At 39.4% G+C, this 11,445-nt stretch overlaps 4 protein-coding genes across 5 annotated transcripts; 1 reads left to right on the top strand and 3 right to left on the bottom strand.

The window, feature by feature from the left end:
• Nucleotides 1–801: 801 nt before the first annotated feature.
• LOC148180052 (uncharacterized) lies at nucleotides 802–3,934 on the bottom strand. Its single transcript, XM_088050678.1, has 7 exons — nucleotides 3,704–3,934; nucleotides 3,222–3,584; nucleotides 2,375–2,807; nucleotides 2,098–2,320; nucleotides 1,890–2,047; nucleotides 1,410–1,841; nucleotides 802–1,359 (listed from the first exon to the last, which is right to left on the bottom strand). Exons 2-7 carry the CDS (start codon nucleotides 3,570–3,572, stop codon nucleotides 1,082–1,084), a joined length of 1,875 nt encoding a protein of 624 aa, XP_087906804.1. The 5' UTR covers nucleotides 3,573–3,584; nucleotides 3,704–3,934; the 3' UTR covers nucleotides 802–1,081.
• A 383-nt stretch (nucleotides 3,935–4,317) lies between these two features.
• Nucleotides 4,318–5,463, top strand: mbf1 (multiprotein bridging factor 1). Of its 2 annotated transcripts, none has more exons than XM_088050692.1 (2): nucleotides 4,318–4,441; nucleotides 4,496–5,463. In XM_088050692.1, exons 1-2 carry the CDS (start codon nucleotides 4,318–4,320, stop codon nucleotides 4,801–4,803), a joined length of 432 nt encoding a protein of 143 aa, XP_087906818.1. In that variant the 3' UTR covers nucleotides 4,804–5,463. The 2 variants fall into 2 exon arrangements, with proteins under 2 accessions (XP_087906818.1, XP_087906817.1); XM_088050691.1 differs by having other exon boundaries at nucleotides 4,487–5,463.
• Nucleotides 5,457–6,429, bottom strand: Prosbeta6 (proteasome beta6 subunit). Its single transcript, XM_088050689.1, has 2 exons — nucleotides 6,168–6,429; nucleotides 5,457–6,118 (listed from the first exon to the last, which is right to left on the bottom strand). The coding sequence occupies exons 1-2, from the start codon at nucleotides 6,260–6,262 to the stop codon at nucleotides 5,506–5,508; spliced, it is 708 nt and encodes a 235-aa protein (XP_087906815.1). The 5' UTR covers nucleotides 6,263–6,429; the 3' UTR covers nucleotides 5,457–5,505.
• A 3,234-nt stretch (nucleotides 6,430–9,663) lies between these two features.
• Nucleotides 9,664–11,173, bottom strand: LOC148180049 (ADP/ATP translocase). Its single transcript, XM_088030581.1, has 4 exons — nucleotides 10,936–11,173; nucleotides 10,268–10,529; nucleotides 9,974–10,208; nucleotides 9,664–9,922 (listed from the first exon to the last, which is right to left on the bottom strand). The coding sequence occupies exons 1-4, from the start codon at nucleotides 11,090–11,092 to the stop codon at nucleotides 9,677–9,679; spliced, it is 900 nt and encodes a 299-aa protein (XP_087886707.1). The 5' UTR covers nucleotides 11,093–11,173; the 3' UTR covers nucleotides 9,664–9,676.
• Nucleotides 11,174–11,445: the final 272 nt, after the last annotated feature.

The raw sequence follows: 11,445 nt of genomic DNA, 5'->3' as shown, positions 1-11,445 counted from the left end.
ATAAACTTTAAAATTGTATAAATATAAAACTATCTATATGCCTTCATACTTCCTAACTTATTATTATTATTATTATGATTATTATATATAATAATGCACTGAAGTATTGGGATGTTAGACTTTTAATACTTTAGTACTATCACTGTGCCACTTTCAGTGGCCGTTTTAATATTAATCTCGGTACTGGAACTTGACATTTTTGGAGGAAAATGCCACCTTTCGCTGATGTCAGGAAGCTCCAGAGGAAAATGGAACGAACGAGGGTGGTGTTTCGTGATGAGTGTGCATTTCCAGTACGTCTAGACTTAGCTGAATGTTTTTAAATAATTGAATCTACATTATATATACATATTACAATGCGTTGATATAACTCATATCAATCGAAATGTGCAATTTATGATGGACAAACTTCTAAAGTTCTGCATGTTACATTTGGCAGTTGTTTATCTGTGATCGCCTTGCGTTACCGAATTTAAGTTATTTTACTTCTGTCAGACATTTTCGTTCACTTATTGTAATGTTACAGTTATTCTACATTTCAATTGTAATGGATATTTTCATTTGTGTTCTTATTAAATATACATAATTGAAAAACGATCCTCTCACATTTATTCACACACCTTAACCCTTGGAAATTATTAGAAAGAAGATGAGCTAGTATGAATTTATTATTATACATCCATTATTTAATTACATTACAATATAATAATACGTACGTACAACTATAAGGAAAGTGAAATAACAAAAAATATAATAAAATCTGTAAACAAACAGTCATAAAGATTTCATCTCAATCCGAGCGCTCCTTCTTACATTTTGGGCCCTCGCCAGGGCTAGCTTTGACAGTCACTCCTATTTTTGGAATACGAAAAGTGGAAAGCGATGTTACCGACTTTTCAGCGGCTTCCTCTTGTTTAATCGTAGCCAACTAATAATAATTAAATAAAATGATTCCCAAGCAAACTCATTAGCTCAATACATGAAAATATTACTCTAAAAAAAACTTGGTAAACTAGGGTCCTATTATAAAATCAGAATCGGGTGTTGAAATTGACTATTTACTCAGCAGAATGTTAAGGATCTACTGCTTACGTGCCTTCTTGCTTTTGGGTCCTGCGCCGTTTTTAACCGCTCCACCGGCGACGACGCTTCGACGTGTCATGCGAGGTGAAGTACCTACGTTCTGTTGAGTCTGAACTGGTGGCTGTTGAGGCGCCTGCACTTGCTCCGTTTTTATATCAACTTCAGGAACTGGATTGGGGTTTTCCGGTTCCTTCTCCTCTTCTTCCTCCTCTTTCACTTCGGTCTTAACAACGGACTCTTCTTCTTCATTGCACGCTTCTTCCGGGTCGTACATTTCTGTGAATTTTCATCAACAAATGCGATGAGATTGTTAAAAAGAAACGTACCATCATTGCCATTTTGAGACGACTCTTCGGGTACTTCGCTCTTGTCTTCTTCACCCCCTTCTTCTTCTTCTTCTTCTTTTTCTTCGCGTTTGCGCTTCTTCTCGGCCTCCTTTGACGCTTCTTCCTGTTGGTGTTTGAACTTTTGTTTAACAGCGTCGACAAAAGCGTAGTAATGACCTTCCGTTCGTAAATGCGCCTGAGCGTAGTCTGCATTCTCAAAACTCCTATGACAAATCTCACACATGACTCCAGTGAATGGCTTCAAACTCTGTGTGGAAAGAGGGCGGCTTTTCTTGTACGCAGGAATCCGGTTCTGCAGATTATTCAGTTCGTCGGTTAATTCTAAGATGGGATTTTCTTCCTCCATTTCTTGGCTTTCTTCAAGCAAAGGCTCCAAGTCAATTTCCAAGTCCTCCTCGATTACTTCTCCATCTTCAAATTGTTAAATAAGACATTGAAAGACTAGAAAATCACACAAACCTTCTTCTCCGACTTTATTTTCGAGGATCTCATTCAGCTGTCGGAGATGTTCGGGGGTGAGTCGGTGGTCCACCCAGTCCATGCGCGACGGAAACTCTTTCCCGCAAATATCGCAGTTGGGATGCAAAAATCGTTTTAGGCGTTGATGTCCCTCAGTCCTACCAAAACAACAAATTAGTACCTCGAGTGCTGTTCTCCTGTTACTCACTTGCGGTGTGTTATGATTTTGCCTAGAAATTTGAGATCGCACATGTTGCAGTGGCTCTCCGGCTCTTGGAACTTCCGGTTGAACTTGTTCTTACTCAGGCGATGCATGCGGTTCAATTCGATCACTTTCTTCTCTTCCGATAGGCGCATGTTTTCGCGCAGAATATTAACAGTGATGTGGAAACTTTCTTCGAGGCTTTGCAGCATTTGCTTGTGGGCGCGCCCTGGAAAAATGCGACATTTTTGAGAGAAATAAAAAAATAGAGAAGATTCTTTACCTCTGATGTGTTTCTGGAAGGACTCGCCATCCCACATGTCCTTGTTGCAGACAAAACAGTGCAGGAACTTCTGCGGGACGCCGTAATACTTCCCGTCCAAATCCCGTTTTTCCTCCTTCTTTTCTTCCTCCGCGTCTTCCTGTCCATCGTCTTCTTTCTTATCGTCGCCTTTCTTCTCTTCCTTCCATCCTCTCTTTGTTTCTTCAGTGTCATCATCCCTGATATCTTCAGTGGATAGATCGATGGTGTCTATCTTGTCTTTGCTCTTTTCGTCTTTCTTCTCGACTTTTCGCTTATCATCCTTGACATCCTTGGGGAATTTCGGCTTGACCGGCGACCGCTTCCGGTTATCGCGCTGCTGAAAATTACTCCTGTTGCGGTTTTGACCGGTGGGTTTGTTTGAATCCAGTTGACGCCAGCCCCCATTTCGGTTCTATTAATTGAGAGAAATTACCAATTGGCGTATCAAGTGGTGGGAGAGTGGGGTGGATACCTTATTACAAAAACTGACGATTGAAGAGACCGTACGAGAAGCTTTTCGTTTTGAATAACTTGGAACTTACAGAGATGAGATTTGTTTTCGTTACGTTAAAATTGGACGAATTTTCGTAATGGTAAATAAAAGAATCAAGGAAAATTAAAATGTTGCTTGTTTGGTGGAAATTTGCTGCCTCAATTGTTAAGTTTATGGGACTAGAGAGGCGAACACTTGAGGCAACACGGAAGGGTCATTTGTTTGGAACCCTCTCTACACCTGATCAGATCATCAGAATTATAATAAATAAAAGAATGAAAAGTATTTCCATTGTAGAAGTCTGTCCAGAAAGAAAAATAAAAGTATCATTACCTTGTTGTAAGGCTCGTTTCGTCTGAAATCAGACCGGCCCCTGTTACCAAAGCGATTAAAAGAATCGCGATTATCTTGTCGAGAAAAGGCAGGAGACGTATTCAAAGAAAGTAATGACGGTGGATTGTTCATTTGCTGTTGAGGTTGCAGTAAGTTGGTTAAAGCTAGAGCAAGTTGTTGAGGGTTTGCTGCTAGTTGACCTAACAGTCCCCCTGATTGGCTCAATGAATTGTTAGAAGGCATGTTTCCTTGCCAGGGACTGACATTGTTCCCTTGAAACGGTTGATGTTGAGAAAAAGAGCGATTGCCTCTTTGAGGTCCGCCCATTCCGCCAAGTCTTCTATTTGCCATGATTATTTTCAACTAGATAATTACAAGAAGAAATATCAATTAGAAAACAAAGTCGATGGCTGCAGCAACAAAGACGCCGTTTCAACATGTTCGCTTTATGATCAAGGGCAAAAAAATCGGCTAATTCTTACCTCAACGTGAAGACACGTTCAAATGCACGTTTTATGCAGCCGACGGGGGCACTAAAAAGCACACAACAGCACAAAATCGAAATTTTGGACGGGGAACTCACAGAACAATGCAAAATGGCGTAGCAACGTCAGAAAAATTTGACAGTCGAACGACGGCGCATGCGCAGTTTGTTCTACCAACCCACTAAAATTAAAGTTACTACGATCTAACAATATTTTGAATCGCGAATTAAATATTTTTCGACGAAATTTCGAGAGGAATACTCTTAAAAGATAGAAATAGCAGTAATCAGAATTTCCGAGACGATAGTTTTTGAGTTTCGGTGAAATGGCGGTGGAAAAGTCAGCGGTGAAGAAGCAGGCAGCCAACCGATTTTTTCGGTGTGTATTTATTACCCCGCAAGAGGCAAGAATATTTTTATGTCACTCGTAGCGTGGAAAATCGTGCGACATTGTGAAATCCTTTGTAACTGTCCTAAAAAGTGTTTCCGCACATTTAATAGATTTTCCAAGTAATTTTCCTTCCGGTTGGTCCTCGCCGGTGCTAACTTCACACACGTTGCAGATTCCTGTGTTGTCATTCTTCGCTGAAAGATAAATAAATCTCAAAAAACATGTCAGACTGGGATACTGTGACAGTTTTAAAAAAGCGGGCCCCCAAGGCCTCCGCAATGAAAAGCGAGCAGGCGGTGAACGCCGCCCGCCGCCAAGGAGTGCCCGTCGATACACAGCTCAAATGTAAGACCCCCAAGTCTGGGATTCTCTCACTACTTTGTTCCGTAGGGGGCGCAGGGGGTAACAAACAGCACGTGGCAACGAAGAACACTGCGAAATTAGACCGAGAGACTGAAGAATTAAAACATGAGACTATTTCTTTGGATGTCGGGAAGATTATTCAACAAGGTCGCCAAGCTAAAGGACTAAGTCAGAAGGATCTTGCCACAAAAATTAACGAAAAGCCACAAGTTATCACGGATTACGAGGCAGGGAGGGGGATTCCTAATAATATCATTATCGGTAAGATTGAAAAAGTGATTGGGTTAAAATTAAGAGGTAAAGACCGTGGAAAACCACTGCTTCCCCCTGGGCACAAGAAGTAAGTGTCCTGGGGGTCATTTTTACAAATGCTGAAAAAATGTTTCAAGGGTCTGTAGTATGTATAACTTAGAGATCCTGCATTTACTGTATAGAATCCTTCACAAATGCTGTTTTATTTTACTTTTAATTACATAATAAATGTTAAATGAAAGTTCAGTTCTCATTTCTAATTAGGTTCATTGGTTCTTGTACTCTTAGGGTGTAATAACTTAAGTTTAAGGTTGCTGCACATATTTTTAGGCCAAACTCATTGGGTAAAGGGCGTCTCTGGGCGCCCCAATTAAGTTGTACAAATTTATCTACTAATATTGTCAATAAATTGCTAAAATTAGTGCACATTTTTGATTGCTTCACGAAATTCAACCAAGAGCTATTTAATTTATTGTTTCAAATGTTTATTATCAGAGAAAGTGAAATTTATACATATGTCTATTTAGATACTAGTATTTGAAGTCATCCATACTTATGGTTAAATCGTCAAGACGCATGTAAATTCCATCAAAGGCAAGTTCTAATGTATTTTTCTTTTTTTTTGTGATTTTATATTCTAAGGAAAACTTTATTTAGATCCATACCGACTATTTAGATTTTCACTTCTAGGGAAATCTGTGGATGTAGATCACTTTTCCATGTTTGTTAAATAAAAGTTTGCCGGTCATAAACACGCTTTTTTTACTCTTTTTATTACGAAACAATTAGAAACATTAATCTCTTCTCAGCTGGAAAGTGCTCTCTTGAATCCCATCCTTGGTAATAACGTTCATCAAGATGCTATCCCCTGTAAAGATGTCCCTTTCAGCTGCAGAAATGAAAACGTCCTTCAGCACAGCGAGAGCCCTGTCCAAAGTGAGCTTAGAATCAGAAACATTTTGCATGTTCTTCAACCCAATCTGATTGTCCAACAAAGGCTGAAGAAGAGCACCAGCAGACCCTCCAGCCCTATAAGTGGCTTTCTCGCAATGTCCAATCGGGTCGTAACTGTAGACACATCCTTTCCCTTCATTATCCAGTCCAACGAGAATATTGGAGATATAATAAGGAAAGAATCTCTTATAATACAGCATAGTTGACAACATTTGCGCACATGCAGGAGTCGCCATGGTCTTATTGTGCTCCTGCTGATACATCTGCATCCTCGCCGTTAGAATACGAGTCAGAGTGAGAGTGTCGCACCAACACCCAGAGCATCCCAGGACTGTGGTGTCGGACAACCGAAACAGCTTGTTCTGATCCCTAGTGTAGATGGAAAATCCAGCGCTTAGGCGGGTATCGGCGCCGATCACCACGAAATCGTCACCAGCGATTGCAACCACGCTCCTGAAAGTTAAAGTAAACGAAAAGTGGAGATATTTGGAGGTTAGCTTACCCGCCGTTGTCAGCGTACGGGCTGAAATGGCGTTGGGCTGGCCCGGTGGCATAATCGGGGTGGAGAGGACGAGGCTCGGTTTGTAATAACGCCATGATCACTCAATGGAGAATAACTAAAATGTAGAAATAGTTTTCGAGAGGAACTGCGGTGACAACACAAAATTATTCTGTCAAAATCACGCTGTCAAAATACACAAATGTCATTTCTTGCATGTCATGTTTGGAGTGAAGTTGGATGGTGACTAAGCGCAACTTCACTCTATTTGGTTGCTAGGGACGCGCGAACTAAAGCGCGTTATGAAAAACGCATTTTTTAATCTGTGAGTTGTTTGAATTGTTGATCACCAGTGTTGTTTTACTTATCTGATATTAAGTAAAAGTGCTGTTTTAAGTAATGTTTGGTGACGCCAATCCAAGAGGCGTGCTCTTATTGGTTTGAAAATTTGGAGCAAACTTCTCAGATAATTTTCTTTTAAAAGCTCCCAAAGGAACAAAGCGGAAGAGGAAAATAGAACAGGATGAAACGTAAGACATTTTTGTATTCGTGTTTGACGATTGTTTTTTTTTCTCATTAAAAATCGAGCGGATTTTGAATACTGGTAAGCTAAGACATACGTAGAAGATCTATCTTCAGACCATTGCTAAATATTTAAGTAAAAAAAGACATTTTAGTTCAAATTCTTTGTCCTGAGGTCCGAATTAATGATGAAAGTTTGTTCCATTTCGACCAAGATTTCAGAATTTATAAGCTGCGCTAGGAATTTCCTCATTTACCAATTTGTCAATTGTCAAGTTTAAAACTGAAAGTGCTGGAAATTTTGTTTTTTCTGCAGCGGATTTAGAAAGGAGAATTTTTCAAAACTTTGTGATAATTTGGCAATATTTCTATCAGCAGCATTGTATAAACTGAATTGCTGAATGATTGATGTCACAGAAATGAAATTTGTATTTGGCGCCTAAAAAATCCGCTTTCCAAGCAAACGAAATTCATTACGATAGGTGGAGCTAGGCCATTGTCTTCCCTAGCAGTTAATGCACCATTAGCAGACAAATAATCTTCCGGAGATCGAATCTTTGTCTTTTCTGACCCGAAGCTTCGGCTTTGAGAATGATCTGACCACTCATGGGGTTCTTTCGCATTCGTGCGTTCTCCCCTAAAAAAGAAACGGGGTTCTTTTGCCATTAGGGCGTTTCTCCTTTCAAAAGTAAACAACAATCGAATCCAAACATAATTTCCGCCATTTAGTTGGGTCCATGAAAATGTTATAATTTTAATGTTGCAATTTACATCGATTTTAATTAAGGATCTGAGATTTGGTCAGTTTTTCGTTTTTCACTCAGAAATTACGTAGACTTTTAACCAGTGGCGTTCTTTTCGATTTTTCTCTGAACATTTATTTTACCTATACAACTCTTAAACTAATCAAGAGCCACTGCTCTTAGCGACCGATTTTCATCAAGTTTGCAATGGCTTTTTTGATTTTTCGACTACAATTGGTTCAATGTTTAACCGATTTTAACTAATTATTCATCAATTGTCATAAATAACAATTTGAAGAGCGCTTGTGATTGATTTAAAGGGAAAATTACGCCAGACAATTTTGCCGTACACATTTCATTGTCGTCAATAGCATAATGACTTTAAGAATCAAAATATCCAAGCATCTTTTTGCTAGCAAGTTGTGCTTTTATTTGAAATATTTAAGAATCTTGGACCTATGGATGTTGAAACCTTTATACATTGTCTTTCTAAAAATACATATAAACTTTGAATATAATGGAAAATATTCCAAAAGACAGTGAATTAAAAAATTCAATGCAATGCGTCTGCGGACTTCGTTCATATCTTAATTCTTTATCTGTCAAATGTCAAATGGTGGTTTTGAATGGAGTTTTTAAGATTTTGTCGGCCGTCCAGACTATTTCAGTGGTTGCTGCTAGGGTCCTTTATGCCGCCATTTTCAGGAATTTTAAACAAAAATAAACAATAGGATTTGGTTTCTGAATAGACAACTAACAATACTTTTCTGCATTTTGTGTGGTATATCTAACTACGTTACGCTATTGGCCAGTTCAGATGCAGAAAACAGATCAATTTTGTTTCGGAAATTGCTATCTAAACTCTAAAAATGGTTCCTTTTTTTTACAACTAGAGCAAAGTAAAAAGGTTTCAGAATCTGGGACAGGCATTTTCATTCCTTAAATATTTATATGTGAGGAACGGTGGCGCTTGAAAATGCTATAATTCCTTAATTGTTCTAATTTAATTTTATATATAAATAATACATGTAAACTTTGACAAATATTCTATCACAAATTCTGAATGTACTGAGAATGTTTTTGAGTGGAATTTATTGCAATCAATTTTTTTTTAAGAGTTTTAGGCAACCAGTATGTTACTACTGCAGTATTGTTGCTATTTTACTACATATTTCCAATACGGCTCTATATTGTCCATTTCAAAAGTTTTACAATTGTTAAGTTGAAAACTGCAAGTGCTGGATATTTTGTTTTTCCTGCAGCGGTTTTATAAAGGAGACATTTTCGAAACTTTGTGATAATTTGACAATATTCCTGTCAGCAGCATTGTATAAATTGGATTGCAGAATGATTGATGTCACAGATCTGAAATTCGTATTTGGCGCCTAAAAAAATCCGCTTTCCAAGCAAACGAAATTCATTACGATAGGTGGAGCTAGGCCATTGTCTTCACTAGCAGTTAATGCACCATTGCAGATAAATAATCTTCCGGAGATCGAATCTTTGTCTTTTCTGACCCGAAGCTTCGGCTTTGAGAATGATCTGACCACTCATGGGGTTCTTTCGCATTCGTGCGTTCTCCCCTAAAAAAGAAACGGGGTTCTTTTGCCATTAGGGCGTTTCTCCTTTCAAAAGTAAACACCCAATCAAATTAAACATAATTTCCACTTTGGAGACCATACATAAAATAAATATTGTATTGTAATTTTTTATATTGCAACTCCTATTGATCCATAAGTTACGATCTGAGATTTGGTCGTTGTTTTGTCGACTGATTTTAGTTTTGTGTATTTAACATTTCGCTTTTTCTCAAGTCAAAAGTACTGGGTAGTTTGATTTCTTTCAATTCGTTTTTTAACTAAACTGAAGTGATGAGGTGGTACTTTGCGGGTTTGTCTGCTACAATATAAAATAAGTATGAATGCAATCTATCACCAAGTTTTTTATTTTTATTAAGATGATCACCGGTCTTTGTGATAAAAATATAAATATCAAATGTCCTTTGTACAATTTAGCGATCCGTTCATCTAAGTCAGTGTTACCGTTCCAGTTCATACTACTACCATCCTTCCAGTTGCGCCTTGTAATGTTAGAGCGGATGCGGAAGCAGCCAAATTCTTGCTTCGCCTTAACAAAGTGAGTTCCCCATCCGGAATGACCAGGCGCAACTCGAAGCACAAATCTCTAACGTTGTTCTGAACTTGGAGAGTGATTAAAACGTGAAATGATGCTATACTAAATACAGAACTACATTAAAACTTTCTTAATTTCGTCGTAAAGTACGAGCACAATGGCACCACCAGTACCACGAAGAACGTTGGAGAAGGCACCCTTGAAGAAGGCGCCGGTTCCTTCAGATTTAGCGATGGTAACCCAACAGTGGGCAGTGCTCTTGTAAATAATTTCGGCCTTCTTTCTGCCGGATTGCATCATCATACGTCGGCGGACGGTGTCGAAGGGATAAGAAACAATACCAGCGATGGTCGTGACAGTCTGAAAATGATTAGTTCAAGAAAAGAGGAAGATTTGGTTCAACTAATTTACCTGAGCGATAGCCCAGGAGACCACCAAGGGAGTATTTTTAGGATCGGGGAGAATTCCTTTAGCGGTGTCGTAGAAGCCGAAGAACGCCGCACGATAGATGATGATGCCTTGGACGGAGACACCAAAGCCGCGGTACAAACCAATCAAACCGTCGGCTCTGTAGATCTTCATGATGCAGTTACCAAGGCCGGAGAACTCGCGCTCACCTCCGGCTTTGCCGACATCAGCGGCTAATCTGTAACAATTAACAAACCAGTGAAGAATTCTGGAGCTTTCAGGCGAAACTGGACCCACCTTGTTCTGGCGAAGTCAAGAGGGTAAACGAAACAGAGGGAAGTAGCCCCAGCAGCACCACCAGAAGCAAGATTACCAAGGAAGTAACGCCAAAACTGCGTGTGCTTGTCGACACCGCTCAAGAAGATTTGCTTGTACTTGTCTTTGAAGGCGAAGTTAAGAGCTTGTGTGGGAAAATAACGGATGACGTTGGCCAGGTTACCACGCCAGTAGGCCAAAACACCTTGTTCTTTGGGGATGCGAACAAAGCAATCGACCATACCTAGAATAAGGAAAAAAATTGAAATTTCCTATCGGATTTCCAGCCTTTACGTAACAACCAGCACGTGCCAGTGACAAAGTGCAGGATTTCGATTTTTGGCAAAAGTTCAGAGTTTCAAGGACGCAAGTTTTGCGTAAATTAGACAAATACTCAGTAAAAAATGCCATTAAGTGTAACAATCCCAAAGAGTTTTTCATTCAGCAATTTTGCTTGTGACTCTCATTTATCAGAGATTTGATACAGTTTTGGAAGTTCAGCACATATGTAATTTTATTTATAACTGGGTCTATTTCAAGAAGTTTCGCCAATTCTCTGAATTCTCGTACGATTACATAAGCGGCGATCCTTCTCAATCACTTTCAGATTCGGATTTTTCCCAAAAGTGCCCTTTTTCAAAAATCTTTACCTTTGTAGCGCTGATTTTCGGGGATTTGTTTGGAGATGTGCTGGACTTGCAGAAGCAGTTTCACACGTTCGATGGGCGCCACGCATGTTTTGGAAACGGCAGCAGAAACGCCTCCCGCAATGAAGTCTTTCAAAAAGTTCATAGGATCGAACGACATTTTGCTGGTTGGTGTGATAACAGACTTGTGAACGGATCGCGCACTGAACTGCAAGTGACTTCCAATGTGATCAAGTGTGTTAAAGATGACTGGTCATGTGTTCTCCCGGGCACTAGTAGCCAAAAATAGGAAATTCACGTCACGGTGGTGTCGACCGAGTCTTCGTCGGAACCTCAATTTTGTTAGGTAACAAAAATTGGAAAAAGGTGGATTCGATTCTAATCGGGATTTTGGTTGTTTAGAGAAGAGGCGGAGGGTTTTGGGAAAATTTGGCTATTTTTGGACTTTTGTTCGCCGTTGACAATGGCCGTTTGGAATTCTGCCAAGTGGCCGAGTTATACAATTGAAAGGTA

Source organism: Gnatocerus cornutus, chromosome 2, assembly GCF_029298725.1.
Source record: "Gnatocerus cornutus isolate USDA-ARS CGAHR chromosome 2, icGnaCorn1.1, whole genome shotgun sequence".
Lineage (NCBI taxonomy): Eukaryota > Metazoa > Arthropoda > Insecta > Coleoptera > Tenebrionidae > Gnatocerus > Gnatocerus cornutus.
This window is presented reverse-complemented; position numbering and strand designations above follow the sequence as displayed.

Coding starts and splice junctions, on each gene's coding strand:
- LOC148180052 (XM_088050678.1), bottom strand. CDS start 3,572: ATGGCAAATAGAAGACTTGGCGGAATGGGCGGACCTCAAAGAGGCAAT. Junction 2,048..2,097: donor AAAATCATAACACACCGCAA/GTGAGTAACAGG, acceptor TTGTTTTGGTAG/GACTGAGGGACATCAACGCC. Junction 1,842..1,889: donor AAATAAAGTCGGAGAAGAAG/GTTTGTGTGATT, acceptor AACAATTTGAAG/ATGGAGAAGTAATCGAGGAG.
- mbf1 (XM_088050691.1), top strand. CDS start 4,318: ATGTCAGACTGGGATACTGTGACAGTTTTAAAAAAGCGGGCCCCCAAG. Junction 4,442..4,486: donor CGTCGATACACAGCTCAAAT/GTAAGACCCCCA, acceptor TTTGTTCCGTAG/GGGGCGCAGGGGGTAACAAA.
- Prosbeta6 (XM_088050689.1), bottom strand. CDS start 6,262: ATGGCGTTATTACAAACCGAGCCTCGTCCTCTCCACCCCGATTATGCC. Junction 6,119..6,167: donor CCGTACGCTGACAACGGCGG/GTAAGCTAACCT, acceptor TTTAACTTTCAG/GAGCGTGGTTGCAATCGCTG.
- LOC148180049 (XM_088030581.1), bottom strand. CDS start 11,092: ATGTCGTTCGATCCTATGAACTTTTTGAAAGACTTCATTGCGGGAGGC. Junction 10,530..10,935: donor CGAAAATCAGCGCTACAAAG/GTAAAGATTTTT, acceptor TCCTTATTCTAG/GTATGGTCGATTGCTTTGTT. Junction 9,923..9,973: donor TCTCCTGGGCTATCGCTCAG/GTAAATTAGTTG, acceptor AATCATTTTCAG/ACTGTCACGACCATCGCTGG.